General features: G+C 39.4%; 2 protein-coding genes across 2 annotated transcripts; both read right to left on the reverse strand.

Annotated features, from left to right (window-relative positions):
* Positions 1-553: 553 nt before the first annotated feature.
* LOC103447912 (cell division cycle protein 48 homolog) lies at positions 554-6,418 on the reverse strand. The gene is made up of 9 exons (XM_070808825.1): positions 6,084-6,418; positions 5,798-5,957; positions 5,110-5,338; positions 3,930-4,696; positions 3,365-3,586; positions 3,140-3,211; positions 2,753-3,034; positions 2,168-2,527; positions 554-1,059 (listed from the first exon to the last, which is right to left on the reverse strand). Exons 1-9 carry the CDS (start codon positions 6,110-6,112, stop codon positions 766-768), a joined length of 2,415 nt encoding a protein of 804 aa, XP_070664926.1. The 5' UTR covers positions 6,113-6,418; the 3' UTR covers positions 554-765.
* A 1,060-nt stretch (positions 6,419-7,478) lies between these two features.
* Positions 7,479-21,899, reverse strand: LOC103447913 (ABC transporter G family member 3-like). The gene is made up of 12 exons (XM_029098688.2): positions 21,776-21,899; positions 20,504-21,102; positions 20,315-20,394; positions 18,663-18,949; positions 18,072-18,243; positions 10,077-10,190; positions 9,706-9,834; positions 9,360-9,551; positions 9,022-9,108; positions 8,460-8,732; positions 8,058-8,165; positions 7,479-7,851 (listed from the first exon to the last, which is right to left on the reverse strand). The coding sequence occupies exons 2-12, from the start codon at positions 20,973-20,975 to the stop codon at positions 7,594-7,596; spliced, it is 2,172 nt and encodes a 723-aa protein (XP_028954521.1). The 5' UTR covers positions 20,976-21,102; positions 21,776-21,899; the 3' UTR covers positions 7,479-7,593.
* Positions 21,900-23,502: the final 1,603 nt, after the last annotated feature.

Below are 23,502 nucleotides of genomic sequence, written 5' to 3' on the forward strand. Positions count from 1 at the left end.
TATATTTGTTACTTGTGTTAGGGTAAAATGTTTTGCAGACAAATTTATGTTAGTATATTAGTTTTTTTGTTATAAGATATTATTTATATTTTTTGGAGTTGGAAAATGCATAATATTAGAAGATTTTAATTGATTTTTAATATTTTTAGAAAATATAAAATAAGTATAAAAGAAATAAAAATATATAATTAGATAACTGGACTCACTCCTAAAAACATTCTATGTTTTTTAACCCGGATCTAAAAGCCCCATAAAGAAATTAGTGCGTGTTAATTTATAAATCCTCACTTTTATCCAAATTTCAAGTTTACATCCCTCGTCATAGACGAGGGTAAATTTTGTTTCTAATTCCTTCACGAGACAAAGATGGAAAAGCAATAAAATAACGTTTTCTAGTTTCTTTCCCAACATCATCCTACATGAGAAATGAATCTTCCATAAGAAACGACATGGAAATCGAACTCCGTAGAGGAACTGGGAAGCATAAACAGAAACCTTTAACTAGCGTTCATCCAATACAGACAACGTAGCTACTTAAAGATAACAAATCCCATGAACAAAGTAGTTAGCCTTTTACAATCCATCCATCGATCGATAAAAATACGATTAACAGCGTAATAAACTTAAAAACATCATGTTATCCTACAAAACCCCACAAACTCTTTAGTACAAAAAAGACTTGAGAGTCATAACTGTGGAAAGAAAAGCCTTCCCAAGGGCGTATCGTTAGACAGAAATGCCTTGGGAACCATGCATATATAATTACTAACCATACAAATCGTCTTCATCAGCCGCACCAGCAGAAGTTGCGAATGCATCAGAACCAGTTGTCCCAGTTTGTGTATTTTCAGTAAACTTAAACTCAGTTCCGAAACCCCTGGACTGCTGCAAGGTCTGAGCAAAGGCCTGGTATTTGCGTATATCAGCATCGCTGACACTCCTACGAGCATATTTCATCGACTCCTCAAAATGAGCAGCTTTAATCTCCGCCACTTCATCGTCAATGTCCTCATCCATAGAATCTGGATTCTCTGCTCTCCTTCTCTCCCGCTCAATATCCTGCAAACACACCAAATCTTAATGATATATAGATCTAGTGCAGAATTTGATGGCCCGTTTGGTATTCTATTTGAGTTCCACTTTTTTCAACTCAAAAACAAGTTTTGAGTCACAAGTTCAAGATTCTTGTTTGATAGTCCACTTCTCAAAAACTGAACTCAAAAAATAACTGAAAAGCTTTGTTGTTAAACACACAAAAAGTTTGTTTTAAAACTTTTTGAAACTTTTTAGAGATCTCTCTCTCTCTCTCTCCCTCACTTGAATCCCCCAAAGCCATCACCTCCACCCCTCCCTCCCATGGGCAAGATTAATCGCCGGCGGCAAACGGCCACTGGCAATGGTGGCGCACTGGATTAGAGGTTGCCGGACTTCAGATCTGAAATTGGCGACCAAACAGGCATCCCTTGCGGAGTCAGGGGTGACAGGTCAGGGTTTATGGAGTCAAGGGAACGGCCACCGAACTGGGCGGCACAGAAGTGGAGGGAGGCGGTTATCAGGGACTCAGAAGAGATGATATGATAGAATTTTTTAGAAGTTTGAGTAGTTAAAAAATTTAAATCAAACGGGTCCTAATTTTAGAATGTCTACATGCAGTAAATATCAAGCCAAGTGTACGAGGTCCAAACTTTCGGTATGCAAACAAGAAAGGTTCTTGCATGTTTCAGCAAATGAAACGATGTACCAGTCTTTCCCTGTCTGCATAAAGAAAATATTGCCGTGTAAAGTCCCCACCAGCTACAACCCAAAGAGAGGAACAGAACAAAATCCGACATGCAAAGGTTTGAAAATCAAATTGGGATCCAAACCAAATTAACAGCTTTGAACAAGCAGAGCTTGCAATTTCCAGAACTCACTTGGATAAGCAGAGTTTGTAATTTCCAGGACTCACGACACTGAAGTTTGCACTTCATAATTGATCAATTTTACACCAACTAAATCTTAAAAGCCCAACCAAGACTACATGCGATCCTTTTATTTTTCTTCCTCTATTGTTGGTGAGATCATGCAAATTTAAGTTATCAAAATTCACTACTAGTCTAAATGTGCATCAATGGGAAGCTAAAGTTACTAAACATTTGAAGAACTAGAATGACAAATGAAGACATACCTTTTCTATATTCTCTCTTATGGCATACTTGCATGACCGCTGGCAGATCTCTGTGATATCGGCCCCACTAAAGCCCTGTGTATATCTGGCCAGTGCTCTCAGATCAACATCCTTTGAAACAGGTGATTTTCTCAAGCAGGATTTAAATATTTGGAAACGTGATTCTTCATCTGGAAGAGGAATGTAAATCAATTGGTCAAGCCGGCCAGGGCGTAGGAGTGCTGGGTCAATGATGTCAGGTCGGTTTGTGGCCCCAATAATGAAAACAGTCTTTTTTGCTGACATGCCATCCATTTCAGTCAGGAGTTGGTTAAGAACACGATCAGCAGCACCACCTGCATCCCCAGAACTGCTTCCCCTCTGCAACAATCAGTGGAAAGTAAAATGAAGACCAACATACCAAAAGGAAACTGTTGTGCATATAATGACAAGAATTAAATCAATTCACTTGGCTAATTAACTTCAAGCAACTCAAATTAAAAGGCAATTATAACCAAATTTCATACTTCAGGTAACTTTAATTTATACAAAATTTTATGTGGATAGATAATAGTAAATAAAAGTTAATCTGATCAGGAAACAGACCTGCGTAGCAATGGAATCAAGCTCATCAAAGAAAAGGACACACGGTGCAGATGATCGAGCCTTGTCAAAGATTTCTCGCACATTGGCTTCACTCTCACCAAACCACATGGTTAGCAGTTCGGGGCCTTTAATACTGATGAAGTTAGCTTGACATTCATTTGCAATCGCCTTGGCCAAAAGAGTTTTCCCACATCCTGGGGGCCCGTAGAAAAGTACTCCTTTAGAAGGTGACATGCCAAATTTCTCAAACTTCTCCGGGTGCTCAACAGGATATTGAACGGTCTTTTAAGCAAACAAGGCAGGAATTAGAAAGAGTTAGTTGTAAGCACTGAGGAGATAAAAAAATTACAAGATATGAACATAATACCAATAAATAAAGATTATTACCTCTTGTAACTCCCGCTTAACATTCTCAAGGCCTCCAATATCCTCCCAACTGACATTAGGAACTTCGACAACCTGCACCACATCAAAGTTGAAACAAAGATTTCAAAAAAAATATTTTGAAAAATAAAATTTTCATATGTATAAAGAGAGGACTCTTTAATATCTCAAAGATATAAATCAACAATTCTATACATTAGAAGGGATCCAAGTGAAAGAATCACTCACTGTTTCACGCAAAGCAGATGGATTGCTTGTTCCAAGAGCAGTCTGGAAGTGCTCGTTTGTAACAGCCATTGAATTAAGTATCTCTGCATCAATGGATTCGTCTTCCAAGTCTATCACATCCATCTTCTCCCTAATGCATTGCAGAGCAGCTTCAGTACAGAGAGCAGCAAGGTCGGCACCAACATACCCATGAGTATCCTTGGAAATCCTCTCTAGATCAACCTGTACAGCAGGAAGCATCATTTAGAACACCTAAATAGAGATAAATAATGAAAATGGAAACCAAATTGGCATTTAAGTGAGAAACTTTGACAAACTGTAGTGCCAGCTCTGAAAAAATATCCAGATGCTTCATACTTATAGGATGGGCTATCAAACCTAAGCTTAAGTAAGCTCAGATAATGTGTCTAACTTTAAGTTTTAATAATTTTAACTTAAGGTTTCACCACCTTGAATAACCAGATCTGTTTATACTTGGGAACCAAAGCAGTCATAATGTATTCCAGATACAGCAAATGTTTTACCTTAATAAAAATTAGGTGAATAAAGGAGAGGTTCAACTTACATCATCAGAGAGTTTCATGTTCTTTGTGTGTATGCGGAGAACTTCAAGGCGCCCCACTTCATCAGGAACACCAATGTCTATCTCCCTATCAAACCTACCAAACCTTCTCAAAGCCGCGTCAATACTGTTTGGACGATTTGTAGCACCAATAACGATAACATGGGCTCGAGATTTCAGTCCATCCATCAAAGTCAAAAGCTGAGAGACAATCCTCCTTTCAACTTCACCATGTGTCTTCTCCCGCTTAGGAGCAATTGAGTCAATCTCATCGATAAAGATGATGGATGGAGCATTCTTCTCTGCTTCTTCAAATGCCTTTCTGAGATTGCTCTCACTCTCTCCAGCCAATTTTGACATAATCTCTGGTCCATTAATGCAAAAGAAAAAAGCACCAGTTTCATTGGCAACAGCTCTGGCTATTAATGTCTTTCCTGATCCCGGGGGTCCATAAAGTAGAATTCCTTTCGGAGGTTTAACACCAATTGATTTGAAGAGTTGGGGATGCCTTAGTGGAAGCTCTACTAGTTCACGGATTTGAGCCATCTGCTTCCGAACACCACCCACGTCATCATAACCAACTTCATCCAACCTTTCCTCATCCTCCCTTTTCACGGGTTCCCCCTCACAGAAGATCTCCGTGTCAGGGGCAACCACACAATATTCTCCTGGGTCAGTTTCAATGACCTTGAACTCTACACTTCTCATTCCTCCTCTGACAAGGAACAGATCTCCTTTCCTCACAGGGCGATAAGCTTCCAAGAAGTAAGCTGCAAACCAAACAAGGGGATAGCGCAAGCCAAGTTTTAGTGTCAAGTCTCAAGAAAAAATCTAAAGAACTTCAATCCAATACAAAATGGCAGACAGCAAGCTGAGGTAGTGCAAATCATTTGGCATCAAACTTACAATTTTTCTACGAAATGGCATGAACAGTTAAATGGAGTAGGAAGCAATCCTAATAAACACTAATCATTAATGTAGATGTAACATAAACGCTTATAAAAGGCTACCAAGAGGAACAAAAACAAACGAGACTAATCTGTTCCTAGAGCAACAATCACCACAATGACCCTGGGAAAGTAAAATGTAGGTGGTCTTGGATGGGCCTGAATAAACAAGTAATACACAGAGATAAATATTTTAAAAGTAAAACAAATGACCACCAAAGAGGTCAACAACTCACGTTTCAAGAAGGCATCAAAGAGATTTCCTGTAACTCCTTCGATAGAGTCATCAATAGGCAAAATGTGAACACGCTTCCCATACTTAACATCAGGGCATTGATGTACAGACACAACATCTCCAAGTCGAACCCTTAAATTTGACCTGACAACCTTGTTCATCCTGATTCTTGGCTCTTCACAGGTGTCATCAGCAAGTGCAATGCAGATTGTGTCTTTTCGTTTCTTCCCCTGAAAACCCAATTGCAAATAATTAAAAAAACACATATGACGTAAATCAGAACCTCCGAAAATTAAAAAAACAGCGTCATAAAAATAAAGTAAGACAGTAAAACACTTGGGTCTTGCTCCGTTGATAAAATCCAAGTAACGAATATTTATTCGCATCAGGATGCTACCTAACAGGTCCCGAACAAGTAAAAGTGAAAACTTTCCTTCTTTTGTTAATTCTAACTTAAACTTCCAAACCAATGAATACAAAACAACCGAATTCTGGGTTTGAACTAAAATTGCAATTTCAACCACAATTCACAATCTGAAGTAACTTGCTTCATAGAAATACAAATTATGAAACAAAAAATGCCCTAAAACCTCATCCCAACAAAACCTAGCGTAAATTTTAAATTTCAAATTTTTTTTACAAGCTACCGTAAATCTTATTTTTCTGATTAGATTGAAATAAAGCAGTGCCTTGATGAGGATAGTGTCACCGCGGAAAAGCTGGAGCTTTTCCATGGTTTCGGGATGCATTGAAACGACGGAGTTATCGTCGTTTAGAGCTTCATCAACGACGAGACGGTTCGGCGACTTCTTCCGCTCCAAAATCGCCGTCGAGAAGTCCTTCTTCTTCCTGCAAAACGATGAAATGCCCAATCAGAATTTGAAAAATCTACGCAAATAAAACGGAAAAGAAAAACTTCGATGTATGAAAATTGTGGAAAATGAAAACAAAATTAATGGCAGCGGGTTGACTCACGAGTCGGACGATTCGGCCGGGTGAGCCATGGTTGGAGAATTTCAGAGATCAGGAACTATGGTAAACGGAGGGGAGAGATAGAGAGAGAGAGATGGAGTGTGTAGGAGGATTATCTTTCAGGGTCTGAGTTTTTATGGGGGATGGCTTGTTTGGCAGGAAATTCGGAGAAATATTTCTCACTAGTCGGACTGTTTGGTTATATGGAGAGGCAGTAACCGGAATTGGAATTGGAAATAGGAACAGAATAATTAGAAACTGATCCAAACTTAGCTCATCTCCAATGATTTCAAAAGAAAAGAAAAATAGAGTTATTTAAGGCTTAAAGTTCAAAATTTAGGAAGAGGATTTTCTCCTGATCCATTTTGTGGGGATCCTATGGATCTCCATATCCTAGCGTTCATCGTACATCATACATGGTGTGGTCTGTTTTCGTCATGTATTATTTTTGTTTAATTTTAAATAAAGTAAATCAAATGATTTCAAATCGCATTATGCATGATGAATGACTAAGATGTGAGAATCTCTAAGATCCCCACAATTTGGATCCGGATAGGATCTAAATCCCAAAATTTAATCTCAAAGAGTTGGTTTATTGGAAAACGAGCAAAAGTTTGAAATTTTCAAATCGAGTCTGAATTTTCACGAATGCATTTTAGAGTTACTAAATTTGACTCGGCAGCTAAAAGTGTATTGTCGCCTCATGTGTACCACAGAATAAACCAAATTCATCTTGATCCTTATTTGTGGCAACCTTACCTTAAAAAGAAACGCAATTAAATTTTTAATTTTCTTTTGGTTTTAGTATTAAGAAAATTACAAAGTAATGATGAATCTCACATACAGATCATTCCGTTATAGAGTATTACTTTAGAAAAGTTTTATTGTACCATGAAGTGTTGTCACCAATCACCATGGCGTGGAATGATGATTCAATTGGACAAAAATACCAGAAGTTTTGATTAGTAGTCATTAGGGTTACTTGCCTCTCCTACTTTGATTCAGGCGATATTAACCTAATTTAAACTACAAGAAGAGTTATTCGAATTTTAGCGTAGATGGGAGGAAGTACATTGCTCTAGATAACTTGACTACTACCAGTCCCAACTCTGCAAACAACGAGATTACTCCTCTCACTCATACGTACCGAACTTTTTCGACTGTAATAATCTAGTCCTCATTAATTGAAGAATAGTACTATTCACAAACCCTTTTTTACCTCTCACACTCGTTAAATTTTGACCACTGGTCTTCTTCAATTCACTCGATTTGACGGCCAGAAATCGAGAAGAGTGTGTAAGAGGTAAAAATAGGTGTGTATAGCATCGCCCTAATTGAAATGAAAATCAGGCATGAAATGCAGATCTCAGGTCTGTAAGCATTCAAAATAACAAGGAGTTGGCAACAAAAGACTTTCTCATTCATAGACGATAAAGGTACATGCCAAAGACTGCATGAAGTCACAAAAATGCGATGGCTGAAATACAACACTAATGGCCAGTAGCAACTTCATTCATCTTGCACTGTTTGTATCCTGATTACACTTCAAAATCTTACGTATATACTTTTTTTCGCCTACACGAAAGTACAATGAAACAAAGACAAGAACACGATACCCGACAGCCATTAGAAACAAGATCAGTAAATTTTCCCACTTGGAATTGCTGTCCGGGGAGATGTCATATGCGTTACTAAGTGCTTGATACCCGGATATGGTCCTTACCTGCCCAACTGGAAAGGATGTCCCTATGTACTCATTCTCCAACAGCCCCTATAACAGGAAGATAATAGTTACGAATGTTCAGTTAGAAAAACATTAAAATTAACCAACTAGTTCCAAATTATCACTCTGGAATGCTTTGTTTTCCCTTCCCAAATTCGAGAAATTTGAAACTAAACCAGGTTGCTCAACAATTGTTTTTCAGCGTTGTTATGCAGCAAGGAAGAAAATACATGGGACTAAGTAAATCCTCTTGCCTGTATAGAGTATGTATGGAAAGCTAAATAGGATACTGGATATGTCCACACTGGTCCAGGCAAAGCATTTCGAATTCTGAAATATCCCGCGGATAGCATCATTACCACCTGAAATTCCATATGTATTCAATGTAAGATTAGGGAAGGATAGGAAACTGATTATAACGTTATAACACCGCCAATCTTGGTCAGAAAAGCAAAATTATAATTTATATCATGGACATTCATTGATATGATACCTGAGACAGTTTTATTGCACACCATGCCATAAAACACAACTGCGACGTATTTTATGATTTGGTTTCACAGTTTAGTTTATCCAAGCCCATACCAAATTTACCATGCGGAAAAATGTAAAAGTTCTTGTCAAGTACATTATTTCATTGAGATAGAGGAACTTACTTGTATGCATATCAGAGTGAGGGTGCTCCAGAAAACATCTTGCCATAAAGAAACAACCACCAGCATTATCCCATCATTTACTAAGAGGCACATGAAGAAATTCAGCATGAAGTACATCAACAAGCTAAACTCATCATGCAATCCTATAAGGAAATAGAAGACGACACTTGATGGGATGGAGATGAGAAACAGGAACGGGATGCTAGAGAGAAGTTGTCCACATAAAAAGACTAGTGCCCCCAAATGGTGGTTCGATTCTTCACTGGCATATATCTACAGTATCCATAATCAGTTTGATTAGAAGAATCAAGAAAACAATGAACCTAACTAATTACAGTATCCATCATCATCGCAAATAAATGAAATGTCTTTAACACTGCCGAAGTTTTAAACTGAGAGATCAATTTTGGATCTCTAAATCTTGGGTTCTTTCAAGAAGAAACTTAATACCAGCATAACTCATTTGATTAATCTGCCAATGTTGCCACGATATTAATCATAACTAGGCAAACTTTCACACTACTTTAAGTCAAAATGTAATACATGAATCAATCAGGATTACCTTGATTTCTTTGATAACTGCAGGTACTCCAGAAATGCTTAGCAGTGCGGTAAACGAAATAAATACAAATATCGCTGCAACTTTTGTCTGCATATAAAAGGTTTAACATTATCTAGAATATAGCACATGCTCCAGCAGCGTTTGCTAGTGCAGTACAGAACAAAAATAAACATTGCTTCAACTCGACTTGACTGCATGCGAGAGTAAAAATTTTGAAAGAAGTGTTAAATTAAGAAAGTGGCATTCATAAAGGAGAACTGAAAACAATTTCCGAAATATGCAATGGACTTTTATTTTATTTTCTCAGTGATTGAAAAAAGTGATGTTCAGTAGCTCACCATAACTGAGGACAAAGAATGCCCTGAGCCAGAAAATACTGTTCCAACGGAGAGTGTAAAAATCATATAAAGAATAAGACGAAGCCAGTAGTATTTCCAATCCCTTGACATTATTAATAAAGATCTCCAAGTTAAAACTGCTATCCGCGTAGTAGCTCCAGCCTTTCCCTTGCTTTTAAGTACCATACCTTCCTATAGAAGCATATGCACATCACAAGTTAACAAAGATTACAGAACCTAATATATATGCCAACATGTAAACATCACCAAATTATGGAACACAATATGGAAAACAGGAAACTTCCAATATAACACAGAAAACCACAGCTGCATATCAAATTTTTACCTTATCTGTGAGTCTCAGTATCATAGTTTCAACTGCAGCAGCATCTGCTGATGTTTTATAAGTTGCTTCAAGGGTGCGTATTGCCACAGCAGTATCCATGTTCACAGATGAAAAATCTCCGTTGTCATCCTGTTATCACGTTGTAGTTCATGCAAAGCATATAAACACAGTGAATATCCCACTAAAGTCTTAAGACATATTGGACCACGGTTATTACGGTGAATTCATAACAAACTATTGTCAGCCATCCTTCCACTTTTAAGTCAAAATAAAAACATACAGTCCAACAATTTTGAAACTTCTCAAAAGGAAAATTATAATATACGAATTTAAGGTGTAGAATAAGGAAAACTGCAGCATCCTGTACTTACCTGCCAATTTTTGCACATTGAAATGATCTTGTCGAAATCTGTATTTATTGCCCGTAAAAAGTGATCTGACGGACTTTGCATAATCGGACAAGGAAATCCAGCATTTGAGAAGTGCTGAATCAACATAAAGTGTATGTTAGCAATTATCTACAATTCTCCAATTAGCTCCCAAAAACATAAAAGAACAATACAACAACAACAACAACAACAAAGCCTTTTCCCACTAAGTGGGGTCGGCTATATGAATCCTAGAACGCCATTGCGCTCGGTTTTGTGTCATGTCCTCCGTTCGATCCAAGTACTCTAAGTCTTTTCTTAGAGTCTCTTCTAAAGTTTTCCTAGGTCTTCCTCTACCCCTTCGGCCCTGAACCTCTGTCCCGTAGTCACATCTTCGAACCGGAGCGTCAGTCGGCCTTCTTTGCCCATGTCCAAATCACCGGAACCGATTTTCTCTCATCTTTCCTTCAATTTCGGCTACTCCTACTTTACCTCGGATATCCTCATGCCCAATCTTATCCTTTCTCGTGTGCCCACACATCCCACGAAGCATCCTCATCTCCGCTACACCCATTTTGTGTACGTGTTGATGCTTCACCGTCCAACATTCTGTGCCATACAACATCGTTGGCCTTATTGTCGTCCTATAAAATTTTCCCTTCAGCTTCAGTGGCCTACGACGGTCACATAACATGCCGGATGCACTCTTACACTTCATCCGTCCAGGTCGTATTCTATGGTTGAGATCTCCATCTAATTCTCCGTTCTCTTGCAAGATAGATCCTAGGCAGCAAAAACGGTCGCTTTTTGTGATCTTCGCTAGATTGCTCCGGTCATTAGTGTGGATAAGTATATAAATGAATAGAGATAGGAAAGCAAACACAAGATGTACGTGGTTCACCCAGATTGGCTACGTCCACGGAATAGAAGAGTTCTCATTAATTGTGAAGGGTTTACACAAGTACATAGGTTCAAGCTCTCCTTTAGTGAATACAAGTGAATGATTTAGTACAAATGACATTAGGAAATATTGTGAGAGAATGATCTCGTAATCACGAAACTTCTAAGTATCGGAGTGTGGTATCGTCTTGACTTGCCTTATCTGTCTCATAGGTAGATGTGGCATCTTCTCTGGAAGTACTCTTCCTCCATCCAGGGGTGGTATCTTTAACTGGTGGAGATGCACAAGGTAATGTATCAATTTCACTTGAAGCTTACTTGTAGTTTCAGGCTTGGTCAAGCGCGATACAAACCATGTAGTAGGAGTCTCCCAAGTCGCCGAGCTAGGGGATCTGCTGAAAGAGGTGACAGACAAGGTAAGCAATCAGAGCTCCGGCTGATTGTTCACCTTCTCCCCATCTTGCAGCAGCATGAAGGATAAAGAGAAGAAAGATGAGAAGAGGTGATATGGGATACTTTTGCTTTTGAAGAAGTAACTTTCCACAGGCTTATTCTTGAACTGAGCTGGAGGGTTTTCTGGTTTCCTCCAGAGCCGACTGAAGAATTTGAGGGTCAAAACAAGTCCATCAAATCTAGAGTACGTTCGACCCTGCTGATATGGGATACTTTTGCTTTTGACAGAGTAATGGATGTATCGGCACGTGTGCTGTTACGCTTGTCTCCACATGCTTCCTTGTATCCTTCGCACTTGCCCTATCTGTTCCTCAAGCAGATGCGGTATCTTCCCTGGAAACATAAGATGTTGAAGATGAGTACTCGAGAGCAATGCCAGGTAAGTAATCAGGTAAGGGGTTCCAGGCAGTCAGTTCCTGGCTGGAAGCTTGATTCCAAGTGCTGACTGATTGCTCTCTTTCTCCTTGTCTTGCAGGTAACAACAAGGCCAAAGGAAAAGACAGGGAAAAAGCATGATATGGGATACTCTTGCTTTTAACCCTGATGATATGAGATATTCTTGCTCTAGTATAGCTTGTTTGCAAAGGTATTATCGGGGGGAAAGAAAGCTGAATATTTCGAAAGGCTTCGTTGGGAGTGCCCTCTCAAATATGAGGAAGGGTTGAACATTTTTGCAGGTCTGCCTGTCCGTTGGGGATGGAGGTCGACATATATAGGAGTCTCCCTAACAACAAGTAGTAATGCTATTCCTTTACCCTGCTTGGTCATAGCACGGTAGTGGGAGCTGCCAGCTTCACATGTTTTAACTCTGTCAGAGCACTTTGAAAAAGTGGTCTGTGCTCTCGAGAAGTCTTCGACAGAATGCCCATAATTTCCGCAAAGCTGAGTGTGCGTGTGACAGGTGCTGACAAGGCTAGAAAAGTAGGTGCCTCTTCGATTTCTGAGATCGGCCCTCGTGGTCTCTGAGCAGCCCAGCTTTTGAGAAAGCGAGCGTCTCTTCGATTGATTCGGAGAACGATGCATCTTCGATTTTTAAGAAAGCAATCATGATGGGGGTCTGGCTCTCGAGATTCGGGGAGCAGTGTCACTTCGATTTTTGAGAAAGTAATCATGTTGGGAGTCTGGCTCTCTCTTCGATTTTGGAGCAAGCAATCTTGTTGGGAGTGTTTTCTCGAATGTGAGTAAAGGTTGGGCATGTTTGCTAGTCTACCTTGCCACGAAGCACAGAGGTTGACACACAGGGATTTTCCAATTATCCAGCAATGGTACTGTTCCTTTACCCTCTCTTCGATTTTTGAGAAAGTAGTCATGTTGGGAGTCTGGCTCTCGAGATTCGGAGGACGGTGCCTCTTCGATTTTGGAGCAAGCAATCTTATTGGTAGTGTTTTCTCGAGTGTGAGTAAAGGTTGGGCATGTTTACTAGTCTACCTTGCCACGAAGCACAGAGGTTGACACACAGGGACTTTCCAATTATCCAGCAGTGGTATTGTTCCTTTACCCTTGTGGGTAATAATATGGTAGCTAGACCTTCAAAATTTATGGGTCTAAACTTTGTTAGTGCTGTTTCTTTGCTATTCTTTTACCTTTCTTGGTCAGAGCGATGTAGTGGGAGCTGCAAGCTTTACGTGCTCAATTTTGGCAGAGAACTTTGGTAAAGTTATCTGTGCTACCCATGAGCTAGTGTTGCGTGTGGGAAGTGGGTGATTGAACAGTAAGATTCATGTGTTTTCTACTTCCTCAGAAGTCTTCGACAGAATGCCCATAATTTCCGCAAAGCTGAGTGTGCGTGTGACAGGTGCTGACAAGGCTGGAAAAGTAGGTGCCTCTTCGATTTCTGAGATCGGCCCTCGTGGTCTCTGAGGAGCCCAGCTTTTGAGAAAGCGAGCGCCTCTTCGATTTCTGAGATCGGCCTTCGTGGTCTTTGAGCAGCCTAACTTTTGAGAAAGCAAACGCCTCTTCGATTTCTGAGATCAACCCTCGTGGTCTCTAAGCAGCCCAGCTTTTGAGAAAGCAAACGCCTCTTCGATTTCTGAGCAGGCGCCTCTTCGATTTCTGAAGATCCGTCGAGTGCAGATTTTTATAGGGGCTGGCATTAAGTTCCAAAGCACACTTGAATCTCCACCAGTAGAAGCTCCATTCTTGCACTTCTAAGATCTTGATTTGTCCAACCTCTTCTCTCTTCAACACCTTTGAAAATGTCTGGCCCCTCCGACCGTCGTTTTGACTTGAACCTTGTTGAAGAGGCAGCCCCGCCTTCTCCAGACAACATATGGCGCCCATCCTTCGTCTCCCCTACTGGTCCTCTTACCGTTGGGGATTCCGTGATGAAGAATGATATGACTGCTGCGGTGGTGGCCAGGAACCTTCTCACTCCCAAAGATAACAGACTACTTTCCAAACGGTCTGATGAGTTAGCTGTTAAGGATTCGCTGGCTCTCAGTGTTCAGTGTGCAGGTTCTGTGTCTAATATGGCCCAACGCCTATTTGCTCGAACCCGCCAAGTTGAATCATTGGCGGCTGAGGTGATGAGTCTCAAACAGGAGATTAGAGGGCTCAAGCATGAGAATAAACAGTTGCACCGACTCGCACATGACTATGCTACAAACATGAAGAGGAAGCTTGACCAGATGAAGGAAACTGATGGTCAGGTTTTACTTGATCATCAGAGATTTGTGGGTTTGTTCCAAAGGCATTTATTGCCTTCGTCTTCTGGGGCTGTACCGCGTAATGAAGCTCCAAATAATCAACCTCTGATGCCTCCTCCTTCTAGGGTTCTGTCCAGTACTGAGGTTCCGAATGATCCCCCTCCGGTGCCTTCTCTTTCTGGGGCTCTACCGACTGCTGAGACTTCTCCTAAGCAACCCTTGTGAAGGCTCCCTCTTGTTTGTTTATTTTGACTCATGTATATGTACACATTTATAGCTTATCGGGGATATCAATAAATAAGTTTTCCTTCATTTCAACGTGTTGTGTTAAATACACCAAAACCTTCTTCGCTAAGTTCTTTGAATTTTCTTTTGTTGAAGCTTGTATGTTGAAACTTTCTGAATGGAGCATGTAGGTTGGGGTAGTGTTCCCTTAATTTCCCGAGTGAGGAAAACTTCTCGATTGGAGACTTGGAAAATCCAAGTCACTGAGTGGGATCGGCTATATGAATCTTAGAACGCCATTGTGCTCGGTCCTGTGTCATGTCATTCGTTAGATCCAAGTACTCTAAGTCTTTTCTTAGAGTCTCTTCCAAAGTTTTCCTAGGTCTTCCTCTATCCCTTCGGCCCTGAACCTCTGTCCCATAGTCGCATCTTCTAATCGGAGCGTCAGTAGGCCTTCGTTGCCCATGTCCAAACCACCGTAACCGATTTTCTCTCATCTTGCCTTCAATTTCGGCTAATCCTACTTTACCCCGGATATCCTCATTCTTAATCTTATCCTTTCTCGTGTGCCCACACATCCAACGAAGCATCCTCATCTCCGCTACACCCATTTTGTGTATGTGTTGATGCTTCACCGCCCAACATTCTGTGCCATACAGCATCGCTGGCCTTATTGCCGTCCTATAAAATTTTCCCTTGAGCTTCAGTGGCATACGGCGGTCACACAACACGCCGGATGCACTCTTCCACTTCATCCATCCAGCTTGTATTCTATGGTTGAGATCTCCATCTAATTCTCCGTTCTTTTGCAAGATAGATCCTAGGTAACGAAAACGGTCGCTCTTTGGTATTTCTTGATCTCCGATCCTCACCCCTAACTCGTTTTGGCCTCCATTTGCACTGAACTTGCACTCCATATATTCTGTCTTTGATCGGCTTAGGCGAAGACCTTTAGATTCCAACACTTCTCTCCAAAGGTTAAGCTTTGCATTTACCCCTTCCTGAGTTTCATCTATCAACACTATATCGTCTGCGAAAAGCATACACCAAGGAATATCATCTTGAATATGTCCTGTTAACTCATCCATTACCAACGCAAAAAGGTAAGGACTTAAGGATGAGCCTTGATGTAATCCTACAGTTATGGGAAAGCTTTCGGTTTGTCCTTCATGAGTTCTTACGGCAGTCTTTGCTCCTTCATACATATCCTTTATAGCTTGGATATATGCTACTCGTACTCCTTTCTTCTCTAAAATCCTCCAAAGAATGTCTCTTGGGACCCTATCATACGCTTTTTCCAAATCTATAAAGACCATGTGTAAATCCTTTTTCCCATCTCTATATCTTTCCATCAATCTTCGTAAGAGATAGATTGCCTCCATGGTTGAGCGCCCTGGCATGAACCCGAATTGGTTGTCCGAAACCCGTGTCTCTTGCCTCAATCTATGCTCAATGACTCTCTCCCAGAGCTTCATTGTATGACTCATTAGCTTAATACCCCTATAGTTCATGCAATTTTGTACGTCACCCTTATTCTTGTAGATAGGCACCAAAGTGCTCGTTCGCCACTCATTTGGCATCTTCTTCGTTTTCAAAATCCTATTGAAAAGGTCAGTGAGCCATGTTATACCTGTCTCTCCCAAAACTTTCCACACTTCGATTGGTATATCGTCTGGGCCTACTGCTTTTCTATGCTTCATCTTCTTCAAAGCTACAACCACTTCTTCCTTCCGGATTCTACGATAAAAAGAGTAGTTTCTACACTCTTCTGAGTTACTCAACTCCCCTAAAGAAGCACTCCTTTCATGTCCTTCATTGAAAAGATTATGAAAATAACCTTTCCATCTGTCTTTAACCGCGTTCTCTGTAGCAAGAACCTTTCCATCCTCATCCTTGATGCACCTCACTTGGTTTAGGTCCTTTGTCTTCTTTTCCCTTGCTCTAGCTAATTTATAGATATCCAACTCTCCTTCTTTGGTATCTAGTCGCTTATACATATCGTCATAAGCCGCTAACTTAGCTTCTCTCACAGCTTTCTTCGCTTCTTGCTTCGCTTTTCTATACCTTTCACCATTTTCATCGGTCCTATCCTTGTATAAGGCTTTACAACATTCCTTCTTAGCCTTCACCTTTGTTTGTACCTCCTCATTCCACCACCAAGATTCCTTTTGGTGTGGGGCAAAACCTTTGGACTCTCCTAATACCTCTTTTGCTACTTTTCGAATACAACTAGCCATGGAATCCCACATTTGGCTAGCTTCCCTCTCTCTATCCCACACACACTGGGTGATTACTTTCTCTTTGAAAATGACTTGTTTTTCTTCTTTTAGATTCCACCATCTAGTCCTTGGGCACTTCCAAGTCTTGTTCTTTTGTCTCACTCTTTTGATATGTATATCCATCACCAACAAGCGATGTTGATTAGCCACGCTCTCTCCTGGTATAACTTTGCAATCCTTACAAGTTATACGATCTCCTTTCCTCATTAGGAGAAAATCTATTTGTGTTTTTGACGACCCACTCTTGTAGGTGATCACATGTTCTTCTCTCTTCTTAAAGAAGGTGTTGGCTAAGAAGAGATCATATGCCATTGCAAAATCCAAGATAGCTTCCCCATCCTCGTTTCTCTCCCCAAAACCATGGCCACCATGGAAACCTCCATAGTTGCCTGTCTCCCTGCCCACGTGTCCATTTAAATCTCCTCCTATAAATAACTTCTCCGTCTGAGCAATTCCTTGCACCAAGTCTCCAAGGTCTTCCCAAAATTTCTCCTTCGAACTCTTATCCAACCCTACTTGAGGTGCGTACGCACTAATCACATTGATAAGTTCTTGTCCTATTACAATCTTGATTGCCATGATTCTATCTCCTACCCTCTTGACATCTACAACATCTTGTGTCAAGGTCTTGTCCACGATGATGCCAACACCGTTTCTCGTTCTATTTGTGCCCGAATACCAAAGTTTAAACCCTGAGTTTTCTAGATCCTTTGCCTTACTACCAACCCACTTAGTTTCTTGTAGGCACATAATATTTATCCTTCTCCTCACCATAACTTCCACTACTTCCATAGATTTTCCCGTTAAGGTTCCTATATTCCACGTTCCTAAACGCATTTTGCTCTCTTGAACTCTACCCTTCTGTCCTAGCTTCTTCACCCTCCCCCGTCTAATAGGATCAAAGTACTTCTTTTGTGTGTCCCGTGTAAAGTTGATAGGAGCATATGCTCCCAAACAACTTTGAGTGGAGTCGTTCGAAAAGAAGTTTCTATGGCCCCCTTGCTCATTTAACACTGCATCCGGGTGCCGATGGAGATACAGCGACCCTTGCTCATTTATCACTGTGCTCGGGCCACACAGCGCGCCACTTACGGGTGACGCCCTAGCTTTAGCGCGATTTTGTTCTGGATTCATTTTCATAAGGATTCGACGTGATCATGGAGTGCCGGCTGTCGACTACCTGACGCCCTCCCCCTCCTCCTTTATCCGGGCTTGGGACCGGCAATGTAAGATACATAGGCGGAGTTAAAAACATAAAAGAACAATAAATAAATAAAAATAAAAACACGAAATTTTAGAATTTTAATTTTTATAACATAATTGGTTTCTTGAATTTCTTCTCTTACACAATAATCTCAACCATATGAAACACACAACACTAATAAGTAAATAGTACCTTGTTTAAAATATTAATGACAAACCAGATTAATTTTACGGTCAGCGAGTCCAGAATTAAAAAGTAAATGACAAAACAGACTTATTTAAATGTCATTTACCTGCAAACAAGCCAAGGTTTCTCCAAAAAACAGGGTATTTCCATTTGAAAGAAGACATATCCGATCAAAAAGGCCAAATACTTCTGTGCTGCTTTGGTAAATGGTAAATACAATGGTGCAACCCGTACTTGCAAGTTTCTTCAGCGTTACCATCATCAGCAGTGCGGAGACACTGAAAAAAAAAACCACTTCGGTTATGGTACTTTAAGGAATCAAATATATATCAATAGAAAGGCAAATGGTCATGAGCATGGAGTCCATGCGATAAACTACATATGGATAAAGGAGACCTAATCGATACAATTCAATGATGCTGCAAGATCCCTCAGGAAACAATGCAGCAACAATCCTATATTGTATCAGTTCTAAGGTTAGCTAAATTATTATTGGAAATCATCAAGTTGACAACTTAGCGCACTAATATTTATATATCTTACGATTTCTTCGAAAACATAAAATGCAACTAAGAGACTTCAAAGACAATTATAGAAACTCATAATTTAGTTATACACAAAATAGTGCTGCACTGACAATTTACCACACCATGGAATGGAATAATGTAGAGTGCATGGCAAACAGAATAAATTTTACCTATCAAGATGATAAAGGGGCTCATCTATGAATAAAATATGAGGCCTCATCACAAGCTCTCGAGCGATGCTAACACGCCTTCTATCACCATTTGGAAGGCCCTTCATAAGACAGTAACCACCTATCAATTTGTTTGCACAATCACCCAGTGACATGGCATGGATGGCATCCTCTACTACGCTCCTTTTCTGACAAACGAAACCAGGAAGCTGGAGCAGCGCAGAGTAATATAGAAACTCTCGAACAGTGAGGGATCCAATTAGAGTGATTTCCCTCTCAACAAAGCCCTGCGAGTTGGATTAACAAAAATGTAGCCAGAGTCCACAGACATAGAGTTAGCCATAGAAAAACAATGTGACCTTTTACACACCCCCTCCATGTAATTTGCCCTGAGAAAAATCTATCAAGTGCTCCACCTAGGGGACATGATCACGCCAATCAGGAAAAGGTTGTAAAACTTTAATGGGGCAAATTTTATTTTTTTGAGAAGAAACAAACATTTTATAAAAGAAAAGAGAAATACACTGAAGTGGATAAGAAATCCACCATTTACAAGATACAAGAAAAACTCTCAATAGGATTTGGCTACAGCAACAATAGCTAGACCTAACTCACTTTACTGCTGCTAACAAATCCCACAGTAATTGAGAAAGAGAGTAATTATTAAAATCATTTGAGACTGAAGCCCATAGGGCTGCCCAATATTTTACTCTTCCCCAAAGTACTTCTACCCCCACACCCGTATAATCCTCAAAAATTCTTTTGTTACGCTCCAGCCATATGTTCCAAAAAACTGCCGAGACCAGACAACCCCACAAAGCTTTAGCTTTCCTCCCAATTCCTAGGGCCTGAAACTTGGTGCTTAGAAGCTCGAAGCAACCCTTTGGAATGACCCAACTAGCTCTAACCTCCTGAAACAATTTCCACCACAGTTGAATCGTGTAAGAACAATGGAGAAAAATGTGGTTTACACTCTCCTCGTTAGCTTTGCACAAACTGCACCAATGTGGGGATAAGCAGATAAAATGGCTTCTCCTGAAAGACTTGAGGCTCAATGGGAAATGAGAACATCCTGGCTTTACCACACTAAAACAGGCTTGGCATGGAACCAAGACTGGTTAGACATTGCTCTAATTTTCTTTTTCTTTTTTTCATATCTAAACTTCAGGTTATTAATCACTTTTTGCATGGTTCAGAATATCCTAATGATAGACGAATGACATCTCTAACAAAAAAACATAGCTGTTTATGATAACCTATAAGAAAAAAAACTTTTAATAACCATGAAAAAGTATATCAGAATTATTATGTTTCAAATTTGATTGAACTCGTACTAAAATGTTTTGAAGAAAAGCGATGCACACTGAAACTAATTTGAGAGCATATCCTAACAGTCACTTGAGTAACTTTTTCTTAAAAAAAAATCACCAAATGTGTGTCCGAATGTAACAGAAATAACAGAAAAATGACAAGAGGAAATGTCACGACAAAGACTCTTGACAAACAAAATGATAAGAGAGTAAAATTGTAAGTAGAGCCCAAGACTAGTCGGGTAATAGCAGGAAAGCAAATAAAACAATGTATGAGTTGCAACTTGCAAACCACATAAAAAGTAAAAACTGAGCAGAATAGTGATGGTACGTGGAACTTACATATGAACCATACGGCATGTGCGACTTGGCACCATTCACAAACACCTCACCGTACATTCTGGCTGAGTGAGGCAATCTTCCTAAAGCAAGGGAAACAAACAATGCTTAAAACTCAAGTATGCAAAAATAAGAGGAAGCACAGTTCTATGCACAATTAGAAATTTAAAAGTGAGAGGGAAGCTTAAGGACCTGCAAGTGCCCTTAGTAGCGTCGACTTCCCTGATTTATCAGGACCCATAATTACTGTTATAGTTCCCGGCAATGCATAACCATTCGAACTCTTCACAACCTTCTCAGAGTACTTTCTTTTCCCTTTGATTGTAACAGTCAAATCTTTCCATACAAGGGATGCCCCTGCAATCTTTCTTACAACAGTTGCACCCTCTGGTAACCCTGGGGATGGCAGGGACCCACTATTGAGCTTCGAAAGAGATGGGGAGACCGGTGTGACAGCGATGTTGATGGAGTCACCTCCTTCCTCCAACCTAACATCAACATCTGTATCCTCCCATTCAGGTGAATCTTCAAATGAGATGGGTTGTCTCAGTGAGCCAGGTTTACGCAAGTAGAAAAAGTTACTTGAGGGCACCCGACTTGCTGGACTACTTGCTGAAGATGAGGAAGACCTATAATTATCCGATTGTGATTGTATTTCTTCCATCTTCTTCAAGATTACAAACTTCAACTCATTCTACAATAACTTATGATCAGCAACAAACTTGACATACTACATATTCATCGACGACACAATTCAATACTTATCAAAAACACCCTTCATATGCGGAATCCTGCATCAAGAACCACCACCATAATCACTGTCTGTTACATCCAAACCGTCAGAAAATAAAGTCACCCCAATCAGTTGTCATTTATACTTGAGGCTGAAATGGATTTTTTTTACCGGTTTCATTGGAGGGAATTGAACCCTGGACCTATCCTAATCCTAACGCATTACCACATTACCTCATCCGTCCCTCACCCCTTGCAGAATAATGGAACTGAAATATTGGAAAACTACACAGGTAACTGCCTTAGTGGAACATTTTAACTGCTGTTCATAAAAAAACTGCCCAAATAGCCATTTTGTCATCAAAAGTTAATCTTGGTAAATTATTTTTCTCGATTATATTCATTTATTCTATGAGTAATCGGAAATGGAAACACAAACATACACGTCAAGTTCGAAACCAATCAGAAAACTACAACCTGTTTCCTTCTTTCTTTAGTGTTCTCACTAACCAAATTCTGCTCTCCAGCTTAAGCCTTAAACATAGAATCATTAGCTAAAAACTAAGACAGCAACCACAAGTAAAGCCATTAAATATGTAAATATTGTTTCATATTTTAAAGCTTTTCTCTTCATTTCTGAGAGACCAAACACAAGTAAAAGCTTCATATCCAAACCCTAAGCTGCTTCAAACAGATGAAGTAGAAGCTTGAGAGATTGAAGCAGAGACATACCTGGATCTGAGTAGGAGCTCACAGAGAGAGAGAGAGAGACAGAGAGAGAGAGAGACTGAGTGTGTGTGTGAAGGGTTTGGAGTGTGGCAGTGACAAAGAGAAGCAAATTAATTTATTCAGCGGGTTATTTGACGCGCTTTTTCCTGTACATGTATGCTTTGCTTCTCCACTTTTTTTTTTTTTTTTTTTTTTTTTTTTTTTGTCCTATTTTGCATAATCCAAAGTGTAACGTTGGTAAAGAGCAGCATTGTACCACAATGGTAGAAAGTTGTTAAGTTTTTGCATAACGACGTAGATTTAAATTTCATCAATGACTAATTTAACATTTAATTTAATAAAATATATCATTTGACAAAAAAAATTGTAATGTTGGCAAAAGAAATTTTCCACTGATGATTTATGTTTTTTTTCTTAAGGGGCAAATTTGGCATCCAATGCTCGATCCGCAGCTACATTCCAATAATTGTGGTCCCACTCCTTCTATACTTATACATCAAATTGGAAAAGAATCATTTCCGGATCATTTCTACCAAATTCATAAAATTCGGGAACCGAGTCTTTAATATTTGATTAAGCAGCTACCATTATTATAAATTTTAAATGGACCTCCTGTTTATAGCAGTTTGATTAAATTTCAATGGTCCAGATCATCAAACTTCGTGGATTTGGTGAAAGGTCCCATCAAATTTGAGACACATAGTTACATTTATATCTTATTTTATATTTAAAAAAAATATAAATAGAAATATTACTTTAATAAGACAGATATAAATTTAAGATTTTATTTTTCATTTTTTTATTGGCAGGAATAACCACCACAAGATGTGAATTTAGGTTTTTATTTTCATTCATTTGCGAAGATGTCTCTCCATTAGAGATTTTTTTGGCCAACAATAAATACACAATTGAAGGCATTTGGGAGATGCTCTTTTGTGTTTGGTGAGGAAAAGATTAGGGGAGGTTAGGCTATCCGATTTCAGGGTCATGATATCACAAACCTTTTTTTATGACTAACTTATGAGCTCTTAGTATTTTTCAAATTTTACGAATTGCTCACCAAAAACAATTACCTGCACTCAAACCTAAGTCTTGATATAGAGAAGAACAATCATTACCAACTCAACTCACTCTCGTTTTCTTATATATAACAAGGAGGGTTCTCTTAGTAGAAGTATTTGGGTGCTAATTAGTTAGTATGCAAATTACTCACCAACAACATGGTCCAATAACAATAGAATGCCCGTCCATTTAATATTTTCTCAAACCTTTCTTCTTCTCTTTTGCCTTATGCCATGGCAGATTAGATCACCGTCTTTCTCTCTTCTTCGTCGAGCCCACCCCCACTCTCCTCCTTAGTTATGATTTTTTAACAGTTTGGGCCACAAGATTTTGTTTGCCTGCAATTGATTTAAATGAAAACTAATGAAAATAGTTTGAAAATTTTGAGTTTTAACGATAATGACAAAATAAATAGTAGAGTGAATAGTCTCATGATTGATTTTTTAGTGTAAAAATGTGGTTTTTTGTTAAAGTAAACAGTACCAGAAGATTTTCGTTAAAGTTCTCTTATTTCAATACAAATAAAATGAAAAAGAAGATTTATTTTCATGTGATTTTATTTTGCTTTTCTTAGCATTGTTGATTTTTTTTATGGCTACTTTTCAAAGGTGAGCATGATCCGATTTGACTCAAAAAAATAATTATATTGATTTCAGCAGTTCGATTTG

The sequence above is a fragment of the Malus domestica genome, chromosome 11 (assembly GCF_042453785.1).
Source record: "Malus domestica chromosome 11, GDT2T_hap1".
Taxonomy (NCBI): Eukaryota; Viridiplantae; Streptophyta; class Magnoliopsida; order Rosales; family Rosaceae; genus Malus; species Malus domestica.